Below are 23,857 nucleotides of genomic sequence, written 5' to 3' on the forward strand. Positions count from 1 at the left end.
CATTAGGAACAGAAGATTTGCCACTCGCAGCAGAACCATAAGAAGTGACTGCATTACTGTTACCACCCTTTCTTTGAGAAGCAATAAAAGCCTGTTCAACTGCACGCTGTCTAGTCCTGTTTTTTCTGGAAAGTGACTCTTGCAACATCAATGTGCATAATGCATCAAACTTGACAACTTCAGGATTTCCTTGGGTCATAAGTCTCCAAGTACTAGAAAAAGTCTGGTAAGAATCTGGTAAGGCATCAAGAATAGTCTGCACAAGGGAACTGTCTGAAATGACTTCACATGCAGAAATAAGTTTCTCATTGATATCCTTGACACTAGCAAGGAAAGTGTCCATATCATCTTCCTCATGCATAATCTTCGACTCCAGCTCTTTACGCAGCAAAGCAATTTTAGCCTCATTGCGACTTGCATAAAGACCAACCAAAATATCCCAAGCCTGTTTTGTAGATTTTGTTGAACGAATGTGAGGAACGATGGTGTGCTTCACAGACAATGCAATCAATGCATGAGCCTGCGCATCCTTTACATCCCAACGAGCTTGTTTTGTCGTAGGCAAAACAACTCTAATAGCAGCAATCCTTGCAGCAAGACCTGCAACATCCTCAACATTGCCTACATCCTCAGAACCAGGACGTACATCAATGCCCTGCACAATATTCCAAATGCCCTTTGACACAAGAACATGTTGCATCATATAAGCCCACATAGGGTAATTGTCCCCATCCAACCTGTCCTCAGCAGCAAACATCTTGAACACATCTGTGTTGTTGTTGTCAGCCATGGTAAATGCTGCACCTGATGTGAAACCTACTCGAAAATAGGAGAAACGGAGCGGGAACAACACGTGCTATATATCACAAATTGTAGAAGACTATAAGGCACCTGTTATGCAAAAAATGGCACTGACAGAAACTCTGCACAAAATGACGAAATAGCCTATACAGCACTGCCTATAGTGGAAACGAAGGCCGAAATGAGCCCAAATCAAAAATCTGAGCAGACCAAGCTCTTGGAGCTTTTTGGAAATATTTGTCGACCTGCGAACGCTCGCCAAAGCTCACTGAAATCGGAGAAAGTGAGCAGGCGTGTGCTGGAGTAGCTGGTGACTAAGCCCGAGAGGACGTAATCTGCTCTGATACCAATTGTTGGAATTAAGGTTGCAGAGAAACGCACACAGCTTGGAGAAGATGAAGGAAGCTCAAGGCACACAATAGAGAGTGTGTTACTTAGTGTGCAATGGAAATATAGATAGCCCTAGAGTGATGGGCGTATATACCTAGTGTGTTCACACACATCACTACCACATGTATATTTGCTTCAAATCAATTTCTCAACTAGCATAGATGCATAAAAACATGCAAGGAACAAAACTGTAAAGTCAAAACAAATATTTGCAACTAAAGTAAATAATCACAATTATTTACAGCTAAGCAAAATTTTTAACTTTTTGCAAACTTGGCTTCATAGGCTTGAAGTATATACCAAATACATGCTTTGAGTGAAATATAGGCTCATTTGGATGCATAGGGTGAAAATGGTACCAGATTTTGGCTTTAGGTCTCTGAAACAGTAGATATAAAGGAAATTTGAGATTTTGAGCTCCAAATTGGTTCAAACTTGGCTAGTGGGCTTAACACGTCATGTACTTTGGATGTATGATGGCAAAATATCAAAACTCCCCAATTTTGACCAGAAAATAAATAATCACGATTATTAACTTTTCTTCCAAAATTGACATTTTTTGGTACAAACTAGTTCTAGGCATTGTATAGACCGTGTATATGAGATATAAGGTAATTTGGATCAAGAAATGTGGTCCATAACCAAGAAATTGGCTTGCAAAGACTTCTTTGCGTTTTTTGACAATTTTCCAAGTAATAGGTGGTCATTTTGGCTCATACTTGATTTTTGGCATGTAACAGGTGTGTTTACATGACAGGTGAGGAGATGTGACAATTTCCAAGCAACACTGATGCAAAAGTAAATAAAAGCGATATTTACAATAGTGATAAAATCTTTGCATAACTTACAAATTTTGACCTAGACATGTTCTATACACCTAAAACAAGTCCTAAATTGAATTTGGTCAAGTTTGGTCATGTCGGCATCACTTTGTGTTTTGTCGACTCTGAAATCACCGTTTTCTATTACTACACTGCCTGTTGGGTTGTTCGGTCAACTTTGAGGCTTTGGACTTGTTCGTAACATAGCCATGAAGCAACCTGTCCAATTCTGGCTCATTTGGAGTCAGTTTGACCCCGTATGTCGAATTTGATGCTTTGTAACCTTCGAGCCGTTTTCTGCTTTTCGAGGGCTTTGCTTGATGGATTTCACCAAACCAATCATATACATTGTATATGGACCTCATAAGCAAGTCATCTATGGACCTCATAAGCAAGTCATCTATGGATTTCACCAAACCAATCATATACATTGTATATGGACCTCATAAGCAAGTCATCTATGGACCTCATAAGCAAGTCATCTATGGAATCAGACCAAAATTCTGGCATTTGCCAAAAACTTAACTTTTCTACTGGGTGGCATCAGCAATCCCTGCCATACCCTCTCATAAAAGTGGAACTACTACACGTAGAAGAGAGGTTGTACAAAGACATGCAAGAAGATGGCACAGATAAAGACCACCCAAAGTGGAGGTTAAGCTGCCTGAACAAGAATCCGAGATACCTGATTCTGTTCACAGGAGCACCTGTAGCCCTTTAAAGAGATCCAACTTTCTGTCATGTACCCAGAGTAAGGACATGGCAAGAGCATGAAGCACTGGCAAAGAAGAGGCTAACTTGGCTTAACTACTCCAACTTGCCAGCTCCAGAGAGAGGACAAGCGACAAAGGAATACATGGTGAAAACCCTAACGGGGACCATGTCTTTCTTCGAGAGTCTACCAAATCTCTCATGTGCCATGTTATATAAAATCTGCAGAATGTTGCTCACAGGCATCCAAGTCTTTGATAAGCATGAGCAAGCAAGAGCCCCATGGATGTCATTTTTAGAAGGTAACAAAGGCTTATGCTATGATCTGAGTGGGCAACCTTCAGAAGAAGTCCTTACAGCTTCTATGCCAGATCTGAGTGGGCAACCTTCAGAAGAAGTCCTTTACGGCTTTTATGCCAAATGTATGTTTTTACCATCAAGAAATATGTTGGCCTTTGAAGAATCTTTCTACACTGGATTCTTCACCTGGCGAACGAAGATATTTGCATCGGTGATCAGCAACCTTACATCCAGATTTGTAGGCTACTCAGTGGTGGAGCTAAAGAATAAAGTGACTATGCAATTTCTGCAAGTGCCAGACAAAGAAAGAAAAATCAGATACCAGAAGGCACTGGATGCGCTTAAAGACCGCCTCACCAGCCATCAGCCCAAAGACTATTTCAGCCCATAAAGCTATGTCAAGGGACGACACAGGCGAGGAGGGGGGAATGTTAGCAGCAAGCTAACATGGACACCGTTTTTGGAGTTCTCTTTGTAAAACATTTATTATTTTGATAAATCGGGAATATTGTAACTCCTATTTTCTTGGATAAACTCTGTAATTAATGAGCTGGGGCTACAAGCTTCTAGATTGTATCAGCCGGTCATTACCCAGCTTTGGTAGAACTCTAGATTATTAGTTTTGACCACCCAAAAACCTTGGCTAAGGTATAAAAGCCAATTTTTGTAAGTTTTTTAGAAGTTTTGGATAAGAAATACACAGCGTGAGCTAACGGCGTTCACTCCTCTTCTTCTCTCGCCTCCTACTCCCTCCCCGGTTGTCACATTGCAATTTGTATTTATTGCATTGCAATCGCAGGTAAGAGCTCTATGCATTGACGTAAGCAATTCACAGTATTTCGTAGCTTTTGGCGTCGTCGATCCGCGACCTAATTTCTTCAGCACTAGGAATTTACATGTTCAAATAAAAAACTAAGCATAGGCGGGGTATTGGGGCATCATTGCTAAGCATTTATATGCATTCTGGGTCGAAACGACTAGGTCAAAAATCCACTGCTGTTAATAATCGCGATTTTGGAACTTGACATAAAGTGGGGTTTGAGACCATAAGCATGTGTGCTTAGGTCTTATAAACATGTCCTAGAAGTTTTATTACGTTTGGATGTCATTTGATGCTGCAACAGATGTGAATTGTTTGCTGATGAGCGATTGGCTTTTGGTGATTTCAGTCACTTGAGTGTAGCTTGAGTTAGATGCAAGTTGTTAGTTGTTTTCCGAGAGATTGACAACCTCTTGTAGCCTCTATGCACTAGTCGAGTCAACTTCGTCCCATGGATTGACAATTTAATCGTCGTTCTCGCTAATACTGCAATAAGATAGGATGGTGAGGTTAGACATGCGTCCAATAGTCGGCATCGCTATGAGCATCTCCATGGGCGTCGCTATGTAACAAAGAGAAAATAGTGACGCCTATAGCGACGCTCATAGCGACGTCGTGGATTTTTACTTTTGAGCGTCGCAATGCGAGCGTCGCTAATGTGAAATACATCTTGTAGTGTTAGGGACTCTGTTGCAATACATAATAAAGTAAAGAAGTGCCAATGTCAATCCTAGAGACTCATATTCTCATGTGGAATATGTCTCATATAATAAGCATGACATCCATCAAGCACAAGATATATTTGTCTGTGGAGGTACTTGTAAATACTCAGCGACATGAGTGAGAGGGATGCTCATGAATCTAAACCAAACTCCATGAGTTCTCAGACCATGACCTTGTGACTAACAACATGTGCCAAAACAAACACTACCATGTAGGTCTATAATTGCAGGGTACAAAAATCTATTCGGTACACTGCTGTCCCAAAATTCTTTGCTCCTACATGACCTTGTCATGTGTTTAAAGAGCAAAATGGATGAAAATATTTGAGCATATGCATCCGTCTTGGCAAACTCAATCAAAGTATATTGAGAAATGAAACTAAATCAAATCATATGCTTACCTTGAGGTGAAAATTGGTTACACTTGCCCAAAGCCAAGTGCACTTTCCAAACTTGAAAGGTACATCACCAAAAATCCAGCCTCAAAAGGCCCATTATGTCTTTCACATGTTAAACACTAAATGAAAGGTTAGTGAAAATCAAGCAATATTGAATTGGTAACGCTGGGTGTGGCCTTAGCAATCCAAGCCCCTTGGTAGATTTTGTAAATTCAAACCCCTTGGTAAGATTTGTATCACCAATAGTGAGTGTTATCAACTTGGTAAGTTGAGCTTATCTACTACCTCTTCGCAGAGTGAAAACCACCTTCCGTGAAAGTACAAGTGTGAAGAGGTCAATCAATGACCATCAACACTCATGGAGTGATTTTTCATTAGTTCGTTCATACCCCTAGAAATATCACTCCTATAACCGCAATTAGTGCTATTGACCAAACTTATGAGATCCTCTTAAATTGAAATCTTATTCACCATTCAATCAATCCAAGCAACAGATCCTCTCAAGGAGGAATCATTTTCACACGGGATCTTGAACAATCAAATTTCCCAGGAAAAGAGGAGAAGAACTCCCATCACCCAAAAGAACTTACTCGTACTAGACTGTGTTTGGATTTTTTTAATTAAAAAAACAAGAGATTACCCGCATGAGGCTCCCTTATCAAATTCATGACATACAATGAATTAGTTACTTAACATTGAGGCCACGCCTACCTGTGCTATAGACAGAAAACCTCATATGTAGTATTGGTCCCACCACTGCAATCATATATGACAAATACAAGAAAATATACTAGCCTCAACCTTTTCTAAACAGCGTAGTTGATATTATAGTGGAAGTATAAAAAACTATTGAATGGAATGAATCCCATTGTACTGGCACGCCATGCATGCATATAAAAAAAATAGAGTGATAAGCCCTTGGATTTAATGATAGTCTCAATAGTGTGAGCCGATGTCACACGTGCCTTCCGCAATTTGTATTGACATGGATACATCACAGTTCGACATTGCCAACTGTGAAATGTGAGCTTATATCCATATATTGCCAATTCACCAAACCTGTGTGCCATTACCCTTGATCCTAAGTCAAATGGGTAGTACTTTGGCATGGACTAGAGGCCTTTCTTCTTGTTGAATTTGTCAAAGCCTTTTTCTTTGAACAACAGGGAAACCTTTTTCAAATAAAAGGTTAAAACACAGAAAAACAAGAAGAACTTGAAATTGTCTAACCTTGTTGCCCCTCTATCTCCAGCTGTCTTGAAAGTTGTAAGTAAACTCTTGCGCTTCAAAATGAAGTGTAGTTTGATTTTTTCATCAAACCATGCATGCCCTCTTCACTTGGTTCATACCAACCTCTAGAAATGGCTTGAATCTAGCTCATAGCCATGTATACTGAGAAATAGAGAGCTCGCATACAAACCACGCATGCCCTCTTATGCTTGGTTCATACCGACCTTTAGTGAAAAAGCATTCAAACATGTTGTAAAGTTTCTTGTTGATAGCATATTCCATAATTTGGGAACTTCTATGCAGTATGCCCTAAATCGAAGCCTTGCTTCACATAAATACATCAAAAGTATAAGATAGGATGGAGCCTGCACTCATAACTAATAGATGTTCTTGCTGACAAACAGATGTCAAGGCTAAAGAAAATTGACCTTGTCAAACTTTCAGAGAGAGTCAACCGTGTCGAATCGTTCATCTTATTGAGAGTCATATAAGTAGCATAGGGTACCCAACATTGAAAGGAGATAGATCAAGGAACTTATCTATCAAATTTCCTCTCATTGCAAAACTCTTCTTGAACGAAGCAACTTTTGCTGGCCAAGCTGGATTTGGAGAAAACTCTACAAGATTCAATAAGTGCAAAATTGTAAAGTGTAAATGTAAGTTGCTTATCGACTTGCTTGAATCACCGCCCTTGACACCAAAATTTGTATCATCTCTTGGCTAATGCAGGATGCCCCATGTGTATAGAAGCCTTGCTTCACCATGTACAAGGCCTCCTAATTGACCTAATAAGTTTGAAACTCTACTTGTGGTGCCATTTTTTGGCTGCATCTAGCTCAGAAAACGTGCCTACGAGCCATTCCCATTGCTTTACTAGCCACACACCTTGTCTGCATCTTCATGCCAAGCACTTTGCCTTACAAGTCATAGGCCTTGCTTGAACTTGCCTCACTGCAACAAGATGATTTACAAAGTGGTGAGAGGAAAGATCATGAAGCTTTTTGTCTTTTTCGTTACATGGTACAACTTAGAATGAGCTCCAACCTTGTAGCCCAACTTTGGGTGCTACCTGGGGGATTCACTATGGATTTACATATGGTATCACATGAGTGTACAAGAGGGGGGTTTTTAGAGGCCAGACAGAAGCGTATACAATAGGGGTAGCCCCCCATTATTTCATGCTCGTACCATATGCATAAGGGAGGGGGGACCTACCCCGCGTGGGGGGGGGGGGGGGGGGGATATTAAGTGCTTATGCCATAAGACACATGCCCTAACACGCCAATTAAGAATCTTTCACATGAGGGTGTTGCTATTGGTATTTCAAAGAGTTAATTTACTCCACTAGCAAACTAAGATAGCTATACCAATGAGAAGATACGATACCTCCCTGTCCTCTCCCCTAGCTAGCATCTTCAAGACTTGCTCAACAAGCTTCTAGATTTTTTGGGGTCGGTGCTACCATAAACTTGACTAATACTCTTCTATGTAGACACTAGGCATCATATCTTGGACATCTGGACCCTCATTACCCTCTTCGACATCATCATCATCAATACCACCATCTGCATAGCCTTTGTCTCCACATCTGCACCCTCATTTTATTTATTGTTGTATTCTTGCACATCATCTGAGTTACTCTTCTCTTCTTCTTCTTCGTATGCAAACTCAATAGCAACACCAATGACATGATCAAGAGATTCTCTGGCACCATGATACCAACTTTACAACCATCATTGTAATCTATAATAAGTTTCCGAATCTTTGCCTGTGCGTGCATTGTAATCAAAGTCTTTCTTCTCATCTAGATCCTTGATGTTGTCAGTCTTAAGGACAACTAGAACTTTATTAGCTACCCTATGTAAAATATCTTGGGGTTGATTGCCATATTGTTGTTGTATGAGGTTCAGAAGGGATTCCCTCTTCTGTATCCCTTGAGTGGGGGGGCCTTAGTCATGGGATATGCTTATGTATCACCAAGTTGACTTATGTATTAAATACTTTAAAGATTCCCTCTTACATATCCCCTAACTAAGGTCCTCACACTCATCCCTTGTGCGCTATATGTTGAGACTAGGAAATGGCAGCAACATTGCATACACATTGCCAAACGGAGCTGCACGCCTTGTTGTTGGCAACCAGCTTGATGCCATTTCAAGTATGCTTTTGGATGGGGGTTTGCTTGCTTAAATATGGTTGAGGCATGCCCATCCCATTTCAACCAATGAGAGCTTTGTGTTTGACTTGTTATGAAATGGTGATGCATGTTTTGGATTTGTGCCCACTTAAAAAGGGATGTGTGTAAACACTTTAAATTTAGAGTCCCATGTCTGGTTCTAAAATCTGAGATTTCCAAATTCCACTCGCTTCAGGATCTGGTTTTGAACTCAGAGCGGGAAGAGACTAGGCCTATCGTGGGGGTGAGCGTGGTTGTCACTCTCACAAGCTTCAGTGTGCAATCTACCATGGAAGAAGTTCGGAGAGCTACAAGTAGGGCCGTACTGCAAGGTCCGCCATCTGCAGGGCAAGAGAAATCGAGAGGGCGCGCTACAGCATCACATACAGGCTGAGGTGCCATTCAAGAGGGGGCGCCACCCAAAGAACAAGCGGGGCCCGAGGGGAGACGTTCTCTGGCCAAAGCTGAGAGGGAGCTGTGTCCCGGAGCTTGAGGGCTAGCCAGAAGCAAAGCAAGAAGTCCGAAGCTGAGAAGAGAACAGAGTGAGGGTCGAATGCTCAGACAAGGAGAGGGGAGAGTGCTGCAAGGCAACAAGCTTCAAGGGGGTTTGGGAAGACTCGTAATCAGTGAACTCCATAAGAGGAATGGGGGGTGATACAAGTGCAATCTACCATGGTCGACAACTTGCAAGCAGTGATGCACTCTGTAGACCACACGGCTCAAGTAACCGCTCTCTCCCTCCCTCTCTCTCTCTCTCTCTCTCTCTCTCTCTCAGCGGCATGGACATGGGTTTCTTGATTCTCTTGATTGTAGGGTTTATTGCATGATTATTGAGAGATTTTTCTATCTTACATAGGGAATTGCTGCTCAAACTACTTGCAATGTTTGCGTTTTTTGTAGTCACAAGGTTGCAATGGGTATTTCACAAGTCAAACTCTATTACAAGTAAGCTTAACTTCCATTTTATTTTCATGTTTACAGAGATCTTTTGCTAGATCTTTTGCTGAGTGTTTGTTTCATAATTGCTGAGAGATTTTCTTGAGTGTTCCACACGATAGGAAAGCCAGATGCAGTGGCTATGACAGCGGAAGTTTTTGAGATCTTCCAAGAAATGCTAGCCAAAGCCTTCTGGAGCCATATGACTTTGTTTTGTCTAACCTCTTGAAAGAATGTTCAGGTGGCTTATTGTTTGTTCAAGGTATGCTTGTCCATCATCTTGTAGTCAAGATGGGCTTTGATGAGGATGCCATCGTCGGAAGCGCTCTTATTGACATATATGTGAAATGTGGTGATATTTTAGACGCTTGCAAAGTGTTTAGCACTATGCCAGGAACAAAGATGCCATTATAGAAATCCTTGACTGCAGGGTTTGGATTGCAGGGGAGGCAAGGTTTAGTGTCGAGTTATGTCGAGGATTTGCAGAGACAAGTTTAGCCAAACAAGCTGGGGTTTGCTTGCTTGCTTTCTGCTTGCAGCACATTGGGTTTGGTGGGTGATGGCTACACCCTTTTTCAATGGATGCAAAAGAGGCATGGTGTTACCCCAACAATAGAGCACTTCACCTGCATAGCAGACCTACTGAGCCGAGCAGGGCTAGTAACACGAGCATAAGATTTGCTTCAAAGCATGTCGGCTTCCTCATACGTTGTTGGGTGGTCTACTGTGTTGAGCCATTTTAGGACATTTGGTGATGCAAGGGACGCTTCGCACTCTTCTTCTAGCTTACAATCCAATTTATTGCACCACACATGTTTCACTGATTCAACAAAGTCTTGAACCTTCAAGTTTCCATAAGCGATGGTGAATGTGATACACACACTACATTTTGAGAGGGCAGGCTCCGGTGAGCACCAGCCCGCATTTCATTCAAGTTACTTTGCTTGGCGAGTGATTATGCACATGTTCCTACTCATTAGCCTGTGCTAGCTAAGATGGAATCACTAGACACCGGGTGGCGGGGCAGCATATGAACGATATTTGTATAGCGACCAACAAGGCAGTGGGGCAAAGAGTTTCTCTACAATGCGGGGATTGCAATTGAGCGACTCAGTTGGCTAATTGCTTGGACTCAGTTTATGAGGTGGATACCTCCTCGTCACAGAAGTTGTGAATGCACTAACAAGTGCAAAAGGCAGCCTAATCGGCACCAAGTTCTGGGAGGTGGTATGCATAGAGAATGGCATTGATCCAACGGGGTCATACAATGACAACGCTGATGTGTAGCTTGAGAGAGTGAATGTGTACTACAACGAGGCAAGCTGCGGGTGCTATGTGCCTTGTGCCGTGCTGCTTGTCTATATGTTTTTCCATAATGCAATTGAAACAACATTTCCGGTGTTAAAGGGAGATGATATTTTTTTAAACGACACCCACTAATCCAGTTCGGCATTTCTTTTCCATCTAGTGTCGACAGTTTTACTGCTCCGTTGGACGATATTTCTTGGATCAAATAAGGTCCCATGCCCCTTTTCTTTATCTTTTTGGCATGTTGTTTAAGGGTGTATACTAAGACATAGTCGCCCGTTTTAAAGTCCTTGTTCTTGACATGTTTGTCAAAAAACTCTTTCTGTTGTCTTTTTTTTACATAGATGGTCGCTACAGCGTTGAGTCGTAACTCATCTAATTTTTCAAGGTCCTCTAACCACTCTGAAAGTTCATGCACCGTCCAGTCCAACTGTTTTGCTACCCTTAGTGTGGGGATCAAAAAGTCAATAGGCAATATTGCATTTAACCCATATACCATATTAAATGGTGTAGCATTGAGTGTTATTTTATATGCAACTCGATAAGCCCACAATGCCGAATAGAGCATCTGATCCCAATTTGTTCTTGTTTCACTAACCAGTTTCGTAAGAATCGTGCACAATACTTTGTTGGTCGCTTCCGCTTGACCATTGGCTTGTGGATGATAGGGTGCAGATTTGCGATGAATTACCATAAACTCATTTAAGAGATGTTGGATAACTTCATTTACAAAGTGTGTCCCTCTATCACTTACCAGCTCGATTGGAAGGCCATAACGTGTAAACACATATTCATATAAGAATTGTGCCGTGGTTCTAGCGTCTGCTTTCGTTGTGGCTTTTGCTTCCACCCATTTGGTCATGTAGTCCGTGGTCACTATGATATATTGTGCTTGTGAACGATACGCTGGTGGAGTGATAGGACCAACAAAGTCCAATCCCCATTTAGCGAATGCTCGAGCACTCATCATTGGTCTGAAAGGCATTTCGTCTCTTTTAACTGGTACCTTAGTACGTTGACATTCATCACACCTTTTCACGAATTCTGCTGCGTCTTGAATCATGGTCGGTCACCAAATCCCTGCAACCATAATGATTTTTACGGTTCTCTCTGCTGAAAAATGACCACCTGCTATGCCTGCATGAGTCTGTTCCAATAATGGAAAGTAGTCATTTTCATGAGGAACTAACCTCAGCTGGTCATCAGTTCCTCTTTTATACAATTGGTCACTAATGATGGTATACCTATTCGCTTCGATTTGTAAAGCCTTTTGTCTGGCTTTAGAACAATCTCCTGGCAGCTCCTTATTAGTCAAATAATCCACAATAGCATGACTCCATGAGGGTGCTACTGTCACTTGGTATAATGTGGCATAATCCACAGTGGTATTGGATGTGCAAAAGTCGCATTTCTTGATGTAATTGGCTACATCGCCTGCCATTCCTGGCCAATACACTCCAAGTCTTCTTAATTGTGCATACATCATTTGATTTCCTCTATGGAATCCCCCTGTTTGTGTGTGGGCCTCCTCTAGATACGCTTCGTACTCCTCTGGGCCTATACACAATCTTAGAATCCCATCGTTTCCATGATGGTACATTCTTCCCGCAAGCATTGTGTAATTTCATGCTTGTTTAATGTCTTCCACCGTGTGTTTGTCGTCAAGATTCATTCCATATGTCAGCAACGGAATAATTTTCTTTGACCATTTCGGTACCATCTCTATATTAAACAAGTATGCGTCTGGGAGATCATCATCTACTCCGGTAGCTTTTTCGCCATGTAGTAATCGAGAAAGGTGGTCTGCTCTTTGATGAGTTTTTCCTTTCTTAATCACTATCGTAAAATCAAACTCCAGCAACACAATGAACCACTTACAATTCGTCCCGTGTTGCAAGGTTTGTTTACTAAGTATAAGAGTGCCTGATGATCCACAAAGAATGTGAATTTGTTCGCGAGTAAGTAGTGCCGAAATTTCTTTACGGCATATATCATACCCAATCCTTCTCTTTCAGTGGTAGTATAATTCTTTTCTGCACTGTTGAGTTGTCTACTAGCATAACTGATTCGAAAATCCGTCTTTCCCTCATCTGGTTGTGCTAGTATACATCCTATTGCAAATGCCAAAGCATCTACATGTACATGGAAGATCTTTGACCAATCTGGTGCTTTTAGAATTGGTGCAGATACCACTGCATCTTTTAATTTCTGGAATGACTCCTCACATTCATTTGTCCAAATGAAGAGCGTGATTAGACTATACAAGGGTTTTGCTATTACAGCGTACATGTAGATAAAACGTCGATAGTATCCACAATGTCCCATAAACGATTGTACCTCTCGTACAGTGTTTGGTCTTGGCAATTCTATGATCACCTTCACCTTGTCTTCATCAGTGGTAATTCCATTAGCCGACACTATGTGGCCTAAGATTTTACCTTGTCGTACCATGAATACGTATTTTTTTGGGTTGAGGCAAATCCTATACGTTCTGCATTTTTTGAATACCTTTCTAAGATGATCTATATGGTCTTCTCTCAATAGCGAATAGACACACAAGTCGTCCATGTAAATATCCAAGAATTTTCGCAAGTATTCTTTAAAAGCGTGTGTCATTAATCTCTGAAATGTGGCTGGAGCATTGGTAAAGCCAAATGGCATTACCCTAAACGCATATATGTCCCATTCTGTTATAAATTTTGTTTTGTATTGATCTTCTAGTTTGACCCCCAATTGGTTATAACCAGAGAATCCGTCCATAAAGCTATAGGCTTGCTTGCCAGCCACTCGTTCCAGGACGTGTTCAGTGATAGGTAGAGGGTAGTTGTCTCTTATAGTTGCTGCGTTTACCTTCTTGAGATTTACACACACTCGTAATTTCCCGTTTTTCTTAGGTACCACCACTATCGGGGACACCCAGTCCGTGTGTTCTATCTCATAAATAAATTTAGCCTCCATAAGTTTGTCTATCTCCTCTTTTATCCTTTTGGCGAATGTCTCATTGTACGTGTATGGACGTTGTTTGCTTGGCTTTGCATCAGACTTCAGAGGGATTGAATGTTCACAAATGTTAGGATCCACTCCCTTCAAATCTTTGTACGACCAAGCAAATACATCTCGAAATTCCTTAAGTGTTTTGATCAGTAAGTCCTCTTCTCGACCTAGATCTGTGGCAATGTAAGCAGGTCGAGGATTTTCTCCTGGCTCTCCTAAGTCTATTTTCTTGGCGTTCTCTGGCCCGTCGTAGGACTCGTTTGATTTAGGCTCCCTCATTGGTTGCTGAACCACCAATCTTCTTTCCTGAATGGTGTACTTACAATAGTGAGGAGGTACATCTATCTTTTTACTCCCATCACTAGCGTTCATTCCATCGCTACTTTCCATTTCAATTGTCCATACATTTTTAATTTTTTGTTTCCACTCATTGTATCTCGTTTTCCGTTCAATTTTCGTCATAATTGGACTACAATAGACAGTCAGTTTTTCTGTTGGAACTCTTTTTTTGAGTTTGCTGGTTTTCTTAGGTTTCAACAGTCTGGACTTAAATCCTGAGTCTTCAGCAACCTTAAGAAATCTTCCTGACACTTTATCCTTAACACAATCAACAGCGTGAATGTTCATAAGGAAATGTGTTTTACCCTCAAACTCCGGCATGGGTCTCAACCTGGTTGATGTACTGATGTGGTTTCGTTTTCTCTTGTATCTTTTTTGGCGTCTCTCATTTTGGTTTGGGAAATTGTAGAAGACGTTATTGTCTTGATCTTGATTGTCGTCTCCCTCTGTATTTTCCGACTTCTCGTCATCCGCGTTATCCTTGTTTTCACTTTGATCAGAAGAATCATAAAATTCTTCTCCTTCCTGCTTGATTTTTTTGGTGGGGATGTCCACATAGCCCACTATCTTAATCTCAAGTTTCGTTTCTGTTTTATGGATCCTCGTATTCTCAATATATACCTCGTCCTCATCCTCCTCCACAATTTTGCTCAACATGTAGTATGGTATGATATCGTAGCCATTCTCATCACAAAATTTGGTGGGAGTGACTTCATTGACGCATACATCCAATGTAGCTAAAATTTGAGACCATTCTAGGGGTTCGAGTTTCTCTTCAGGAAAAGGTTCTCGTATATAGGCATCGTCTTCCAAAACCCTCTCTAGTGTCCTTTCATCGTGGTCAAATTCACTACATTGAGACGCCCCACACATCCATATCTCTTTTTTCTTACAAAGCCACGCTGGGACTTCTGATCCACTCATGGTGGCTGAGTCAAATTCTTCCACAGGGGTTCTCGTGACATCATGGTAGCTATGATTTTTCATTTTTATGCGTGTAGTAGTTTCAGCATGTCTTAGATACAAATAATCATACCCCCAGTCCTGCACCATTTTGAGTTGCCTCATGAACGGCCTACCAAGGATAATTTCATAGTTGTTCTTCTTGACGAAATCTACTATGGAAAAGGTATGTTCATATTCTATGCCACAGGAAGATACCACGATTGCCTCAAGCAATCCTATAGGCCTTTCTATGTGCCCATCCGCCAGTTACAATTTCATTCTAGTTGTTCGTATTGTTGGTTTTCCCCATTTTTCCCATAGCAATTTGGTCGCAATGGCAATGCTAGCTCCACTATCAAGTATTGCCTTAGTTTCTATGCCATTATACTCAACTGGTAGGGTCGTGTTGCCGTCTTCACCCTCACAATACTCTCCTACCTTGTTGAGTGGCACTGGTGTGGCACTGGTCTAGTGTTGACTTTCTTCGGTTCTGTGTCATTAAGCTCGGTTTCGAAGAACTTAAGAGGTGTCCTTATGCCAAATTTTTCAAGACATTTGCCCACTTCTGTCCACATGCTTAGCCTAATTTTTAACAATTCTGCCAATGTGATTGTACACTTGACCGGAGTGGTCAACAAGTCTGTCAGGATTTTAGTGTCCAATTGATTTGAACCGCCTATTCTCTGAGAAGGTACTCGTCGAATTTCTGATCTTGCCTCATAGTCCCCCATATATGATGGCAAAGTTCTGAGAGATTGTGGTTTGCTATCTTCGGATGCAACTGAACCATTATCTCCTTGAAATGATTTAATGTCCAAATCCCATGGAATCTTATTCAAGTTCAGCTCCGAAAAAGGCGCTGACTTGACTGTTTTTGTCTCATATTTTTCTTGAGCTTTTCGCACCGTTTCCCAAAAGCTCTTCAGGCCAATTTTCTTTCACAATAGGCGAATATGGTGGAAAATCTTTCAGTGATTCATCAGTGCTATTAGGTACGTCTTTTGCATCCTCTACATCCCGCAAGGATTTAATGTTTTCTATCTTGTCGGGTATCCTTTATTCGGTTTTGTGAGGTGTTTCATGGTTTGCTGGTTTGATTACTCTATCTCCCGCTTCCATAGGTGGAGGCTCCACTAAAGCTTGTGCAATTTCAATCAGCTGTTTGCACATCTCTAGTCTCTGTTTTTCTATCTCTGGATATGGATATGTCATCCACCTTTGCTCTAGGGTCTGTCTGTTCTTCAATCTTGCTTCATATGCTTGCAAGATTGCATCTAAGGGTTCATTGATCTTATCTACCAATACCGACCCTCCTGAGCTTGCACTCTTTGGTCCTTCCGTTGATTTTAGAGAGTCGGACTCTCTTTGCTGTTTAAGTTGTTCTCGAGCTATCGTTAGCTCAGCTTCTACATCTTTTTGTTTTCGCTCACGTCTAGCTTTCATTTTCGCTCTTCGTTCTTTCCAAGGATTATCACGACTGACACTAGACTTGTCAGTCTTGATTTCTTCTTGATTTTCATCGTTACTCTTGGGCTGATTGTCATCTTTCCTTGCTTGGGCTCTCGTCAAGACCTTAACAGGAATCGGAGTTTCGTTTTCTGACCCTCCACTGGACGGTAGCGCTCCCAGCATATTCAAGGTAGATTTTGCTCCTTTGCTCGGGTTTTTAGGGCAATCAGGGATCAAGTGAGTAATTCCACACTCCGTGCAATATGCGTTGACCCTAATGATTTAGTCATGAGGGCAATCCCTCAGCCAATGGTCTCCTCCACACTTGTAGCATGGTCCTTTAGGCTGTTGAGGTGATCCTGGAGCTCCTCTTTGTTGGTGCGCAATTCTTTGCCCGCTCATGCCTCCGTTGGCTATGAACAACAGTGTTCTTTCATCCAGGCGATATCGTCCTTCTCTCGTTGCCTGTGCAGCAGTTGGTGGTCCTGTATTTCCTATCATGCTCCATGGTTCTGGTGTAGAGGGTTCGTCCTGTGGATAATAGACAGAGTTTGCCGCATATCCATTGGGCTCGTCGTAGTATGCATGCACAGGTACCAAAGCCTTCTCGTCCGACTCAGTTACTGTGGGTGTGTATCTTATGCCGACTGGTCGTAATCCTGGTAGGGGTGGTTGTTGTCCCAACACTGGTTGTGGTCTTTCTGCACCTACAGGTCCTGGTAGGTTGCCAGTCTGATATCTAGGCATTGGTTGGACTTGAGGAGATGTCGCCTGAGCTTGTGGAGCATATGGTCGTTCTCTCACATATCCCTTGTTATAATAACACTCCTCCGTTCCATGGTTTGTCCATTTTTGTTCAATCGCACACCATTTTGGTTGTTTAGCTTGTGGTTTGGAATACAAGTTAATCTTTTTAAGCACTTCCTCTACAAGCTGCTCTTGGCTTACCGCTACTTCCCCCTTCAGTGTTGTCTTAGCAGACTTGCTCCCGCTTTGTTGTGAGGAAGAATCATCGTCAAGATCCTTGAACTCACCCTCTTTGTAGACCACACAATTGTCCACAAGGTATAGCGCTGTGAGCGGGATGAAAACACACACAGCGTCTCTATAACGACCCGACACACACTCTTGGGAAGATACACACACACACACTATGGGGCACCACTCGGCTTAGACAACATACCTGGCCGAGACAGGGAACACACCTCTGGAGTGAGAGGAGAGAGACTATCCACTTGCCCACTCCACACACACACACACACACACACACACACACACACACCCAAAAAACTCAGCTCAAAAGTGGAGAATTTCTGATGTTTAGATACAATTGAGCTTGGGCCAACACCAATGGGGCAAATAGCTCACACAATATGGGTAAAATAAGCCAGATACAATCACAAACTAGAGCAGAAACTTCGCTCATAGGAGAAACTTACACAGAAAAACAGCAGGAAAAGAGTGAGGAATTTGGCAAAATGGACAGCGCCATCGCGTCCGGAACGGCCCAAAACCCTAGTCCACAATGTCAAAGTGCTCAAATCCGACCTCGGGTGAGCAGTTTACGGCCAAAACAGACTCCAAAATGAGCAAAAACACACTTGCGGCTGTTCCTCCTCTCTTCTCCACGTTTTTTCTGGTCTTCTCTTTGTTTTTTCAGTTCCCACACTTAGATTTATTAGTTGGGCACCCTTGGCCTGTTAGATGACCTCAAACGGACCCCGAACAGGCCAAAAACTGATCTCGCAGTGCATAGTTGTCACCTTTTTGCATCATTCGCACACCTGGCACTCAGCTTTTTTCCAATAATGCATCTCGCCACCACGTGAAGTGGCCCCAAAAAGTGGTCCTAATGATGACCTTTCTGCATAACTCTCACAAGAAAACACCCACGTTGTGTCGGTCCTCATCCGCGTGCAAATATTGACCTCGTTCGCCCTCCTAACGCCACTAGATGCCATCTGACGCACCTGCTGACCTCACGTCGTCGGCCCGCGGATAGCTTCCTCGAGAAGTTTTATGCGCTACCAACTTCACTTTATTGTAGAAAAAACACACTAGTACTGATAATAGTGAAAATCGCTGCACTATGTACATGCTGTCCTACCTGTACACATGTGGGCCCCACGTAACCACCTGGCTATGGAAATTGGGTAATCCTTTATTCGATGCACCATGCATGTGTATGTACATATGCGCAATTCCTTGCTCAAAAAAACTCCTGACATAATTTGCCCATCCCCTAGCCTGCTAGATCATTCATGATCAGCAGCAGCAAAGAGAGATATGAGACTCGCCGCATCACAGGTCTCCTCATCCTTCACCAACATTGCTTGCTCCACAGACAGCTCATCTTGCTCCACCATCATCAATCTAGCATGATACAATTTAAGACGCAATCCATTTACCCTTGACTTATGTAGAACACCATCCAGGTTAGCCAGCTGATATGTGCCATTTGGAAAACACTCCACTACCTTGAAAGGGCCTTCCCACTTAATTTGAAACTTCTTTTGGAAGGTGTTGTCCAGCTTACTGTTGTAGCGCAAAACCAAGTCATGCTTCTTGATACCCTTACTTTTGACCTTTTCATTTATCTTTGCCAAAGCCCTATCTTGCATCTGCCCATAATGTTCCAATGCACTCATCCTACCCAACTGAACCTCTTGTAGTTGTAAGAGCCTCTCTTCGAATGCATCACTAGGCGGCCCAAGCAACTTCTCTAACATCTTGACCGCAGGCAACTCTACTTCCACAGGCAATAGTGCTTCTTTTCCATACACCAAATGAAATGGAGTAAACCTTGTACCTGTCTTCACCGAAGTACGGTAAGCCCATAATGCACTAGGCAATTCCAAATCCCAATTCTTTCCTTGGTGCTCTGTCACTTTCGAAAGAATCTGTACCAACTCACCATTGAATCTTTCATTTAAGCCATTACATTGTGGGTAATAAGGAGTGGTATGCTGGTGCCTAATCTTCATCTTTGTGCATAAGAAGTCTAGCAGTTTAGCTCTAAATCCTGGCCCCTTATCTGAAAGTAGCTCTAATGGCATCCCAAACTTGCAACATATTTCATCATACACAAATTTTGCCACATCCTTTGCAGTGATCTGTTTTACTGCTATAGCCTCTGCCCATCTAGAGAGATAGTCCACTGCCGTCAAGATATAGCTTTTGCCCCTGCTTGTGATAGGTAACGGGCCTATTGCATCAATCCCCCACTTTTCAAACACATCAAACGCCATAATGGTTTTTCGTAGCTCTGGCTTCAACACTCTCTTCCCAAACGCTTGACACCTATTGTAAGACCTACACCAATGGTGAACATCCTTGTGCAAACTAGGCCATACATACCCCTCTTGCAAAATCTTATGCAAGGTGATCTTTAGAGCAAAATGGCCACCACATGCGCCTTCATGATTCTCTTCCAACACTCTGTAAAGCTCCTCCCGCCAAGGTACACGTCTCAACACGAGATCAGCCCCTTTCATGTATAAGACATCACCAATCAATTTGTACCTGTATGCTCTACGCACAAAGCCATACTTCTTAGACTTCTGAATCTCCTTTGGAATGATTCCTGTTAGCAAAAACTCCTCTTCTTGAGCCAAACTTTCCCGGCCATGATAAAGAGGTAAAGTGGTCCTCAACACGAATAGCTCCCCAATCATGCCTTGAGCTGCTTCATGTGCCTCTCCATTTAGAGCACGTTCAATGTGTCTGATGATCCATGCTTCGAACTTTTTTAACAGGCCTTTAATTCTGAAGCACATTTCCTTCAATGAGGTGTTCTTGCTCTTCCACACACCCAGCACTTGCTTCACCACTAACAAGGCATCACCTTTGATGCTCAACCTTCGAACCCCATGCTTCAAACAAATGTGTAATCCGGCTTCCAATGTAGCATATTCAGCCTCATTGTTACTATGCGCATCCAATTTGAACCCTCTCTTGCATACTAGCTTCCCCTCTGGATCATAAAGTGCTATACCCCCTGAAGCTGCATCGTGGCTCTTTCTGTATGAACCATCAAAGAACAACACATGTGCATTGCTGATCTGTGGCACTTCTTCAACTACCTTTCTCACCACATCTTCCTTAACAATAAGGGGATTCTCCTTGTAGGTCAACAAATCAGCTAGGGTAGCCCTTGTACTATCTTCCACTAGAAAAGAGAACTCAAACTCTTCCAGCTCAATTACCCATTTCTTCACCACATTTGACATGTTAGTACCATTAATTAACTGTGGCAAAAAGGCATAACTCGTCAAGAAAACAAAAGGCCGTGGTAGCAAGTAATGACGAAATCGTCGACAAGCAAATATTACACTGGCCATCACTAGCTCTACTTCCGATAACTTTCTCTCCGCTACCAACTTCACTCGGCTTGCACAGTACACTGGCCTCATATAATGGCTGCCCTTCCCCTTTTGCAATAGCATACTCCAATGGCATCATCCCCTACTGATGGATTTACATAAAAAACTTTCTCCCAATCAGGAGCATGCATGGCTGACAAACCCCCTAACACCTCTTTCACCTCTTGAAACACTTCTTCACACTTGTCATCCCATTGCAATGGATCATGCTTTGCCACTTGCTGTAATGGATAAAGAAGCTGCGAAGACAATGGAATAAACCGTGCCATGTACTTCACTTTGTGTATAAAGGTTGCCAATTGCTTCGTACTCGTAGGTGATGGAAGAAGAATAATAGACTTAACCTTGTCTGGATCAGCTTCAATGCCATTTTCTGACACCATGTGGCCCAATAACTTCACCCTTGGCTGTGCTAGATGACATTTCTTTGGATTTAGTTGTCCTCCACATTCATCATATCGAGCCAATACCATCTGCAGCTTCTCATGGTGTTCAGCCCTACTGCTATAAACACAGAAGTCATCCATAAAAGCTTTAACACAACTACCAATGAATGGTTCCAACACCTAATTCGCTCTCTCTTGATAGAAGGAAGGTCCATTTGACAACCCAAATGGCAATACTGTGTAGCAATAGCAGCCCCATGGCGTAATAAAAGTGGTCTTTGTGCGGTCTTTAAGAGCAATCTTCAATTGAAAATAGCCTGAAAAACCATCACACACACTGTACCTCTCATAACCTGCCACTGAATCCAAGATCTGATCGATGAATGGAAGAGGATATGGGTTCTTCTTAGTGGCTGCGTTTAAGGGCTTAAAATCTACACAAATCCTCCACTTCCCATCCTTCTTTGGACTGACTACTACTGGACTCACCCATTCTGTGGTCTCCACAGGGACTATGAACCTTGCCTTCAACAACTTGTCCACCTCTTCTCGCAAGGCTTCCATTTGCTCTTGACCCATCCTTCTTAGCCTTTGCCGCACTGGCTTAGCACCTTCTTTCAGCTCTATATGCATCTCTTCACCCTTGAACCCTTTGATCTCTTCATATGAAGTAATGAACAAATCAGGAAAACTAGTCAGCATGTGCAAATATATATCCTTCTCCATAGCTGAGAGGTCTCCACTAATCATTTGCGTCAACAATTCCTGCTTCTTTGACAACTCAACCTTGGTTTGCATCAGCCCTTCAATCACTTCATAAGGCCCTTCACTTTCATCTTCAACTTCATTCGCAAATGCGACTAAACCACACTCCTGGATTTCTTTATCCATCAAAAGAAATGCAACATCAGCATCCTCATCACTGCTGGTAGTGCTATCACTGTCCTCATCTGTCACCGTGGAAGAGTCTTCATCACTAGACTCATCCTCATCTTCATAAAGCTCCTCTAATCGTTTCCTTGTGTCCATATTATAAAGCTTCTTGGTACCTGTCTTTCCATAGAGGCTAATCGTACCATGTCGCCAATCTTGAACAGCTCCCACTGCACGTAACCATGGTCTGCCCAGTATAATAGGATATGCTCCCAACCCTGCTGGCATCACATGAAAATCAACCACTGCCTTTGCATCATATGCCTCCACTTCTAAGCTCTTTACAACACCCAAGCATTTTACTTTTTGATGGTTTGCCAATCTGATCCGAAAATCTGACACCCCAGCCACTGTGAGACCCATCTTCTCAACACATGAGTGTGTTATGACGCATATTTGGGCTCCGCCATCCACATAACCTTGTCCCAAATTTTTCCTTTTATGCCACACATCTACTATTGGACAAATGTCTGGTAGCTTATCCATTGCCAACACCTTTACTGAACCTCTCTCTGGCTCTTTCTCCATTGGGTTAACCATCGTCTTCCACTGTCGCTTTAGCTTAGGCACCATCTCTATAAGCTGCCCAAAAGTAACATCTGTCTTCCTGCTCGTCAGATCCTCCTTCAAGTCATAGCTTAATTGCCCATCCCCTAGTGGAAAATCTGAAACATGAAACTTTCGACGAGCTCTCCTTTTCCTCTTGGCCTTGACATCCTCGCCTTCATGGCTCTTTCCTTTCTTCTTACTAGGACCTGGGGCACTTCTTCCTTCCTTATCCTCTGTGGTCCTCTTCCCAATAGGCATCACTAATGTATCCTCTAGCTTTGATGCCTTCTCCAAGGTGACTACACTTAGCACTTTTGTCTTTCCCTTTTCCTCCTGGGTCAGTCCACTGGTTCCTTCGTCTCCCTTAATTTCGATGCCATAATCATTTGACCTAGTTAGCACCTGTCTTGGCAATGGATACATGTCTCCCCCCATCCTTGGTGGCTTATCACATTGCGGGCTGATGTGACCCAACTCTCCACAATTATAACATGTGGGCGTCTGCCTCCAAAACCTACCATTGCTTTGTCCAACACCATTCCTAGGCCTTTCTTCACCTCTTGACTGATTTGCAAACCTCCCTCGACCTCGATTATTTTCCACTTGACCTAGCATGTTTAGGCTGAGATTCTTCATCAAATCAACCACTTGCCTCATGTCTTGCCTTAGCCCATCATCTTGCACTGCTGTAGTGACCACTGCTGGCATAACCTGAGTAGTAACAGGAACCACTGGTTCATGATGAACCCCTGACATGCGCCCTTGTAAAGACTCTATAGGCTGAAATTCAGACCTCATTGGCAAAGACTCCACCCCTAACTGGCTCATTTTCCTCAGCTTCCACTCTTTGTTCCTTGCTACCTCTAGTGCATCCTCATATGTCCTAGGCTTCTTTAGCTCCACTCTCCAACGTATATTCTCCCAAAGACCAGCCAAGAACCTGTCCTTCTTCATCATGTCAAGCGGGGGTACCTGTGGTGCTAAAGCCTTGCACATTCGCTCCCATGCCAATGAAAACTTACGTATGTACGCATCTACTGGCTCACCTTCCTTTTGCACCAAAGCCTGTACTTCTTGCCACACCTTGTCAGGATCTTCTATCTTCACAAACTCCACTTCCAACCCATGTCGTAGATTGTCTCAACTCAACCTTACAGGTGGATCAACCACACGCAACTCCTCTTCAAATGCTTTAGACCAAACTCGTGCATCACTCTTCAAACAAATTTGGAGAAGGCGTAACATCTGCACAGGGTCATGAATCTGG

At 42.6% G+C, this 23,857-nt stretch overlaps 1 protein-coding gene and 1 pseudogene across 3 annotated transcripts in view; both read left to right on the plus strand.

The window, feature by feature from the left end:
* Positions 1-8,763, plus strand: part of LOC147460186 (uncharacterized) — a 24,548-nt pseudogene extending 15,785 nt beyond the window's left edge.
* The window catches only part of LOC147460187 (uncharacterized), a 25,496-nt gene continuing 10,183 nt past the window's right edge, over positions 8,545-23,857 (plus strand). The window contains exons 1-2 of one of the 3 annotated variants that reach the window (XM_086509978.1): positions 8,545-9,092; positions 9,226-9,314. In XM_086509978.1, the coding sequence (XP_086366104.1) occupies positions 9,251-9,314 (64 nt within the window). In that variant the 5' untranslated portion in view covers positions 8,545-9,092; positions 9,226-9,250. The remainder of the gene's footprint in view (positions 9,093-9,225; positions 9,315-23,857) is intronic. The other 2 variants (XM_086509976.1, XM_086509977.1) reach the window with 2 other exon arrangements.

Source organism: Adiantum capillus-veneris, chromosome 4, assembly GCF_014529385.1.
Source record: "Adiantum capillus-veneris isolate H3 chromosome 4, ASM1452938v2, whole genome shotgun sequence".
Taxonomy (NCBI): domain Eukaryota; kingdom Viridiplantae; phylum Streptophyta; class Polypodiopsida; order Polypodiales; family Pteridaceae; genus Adiantum; species Adiantum capillus-veneris.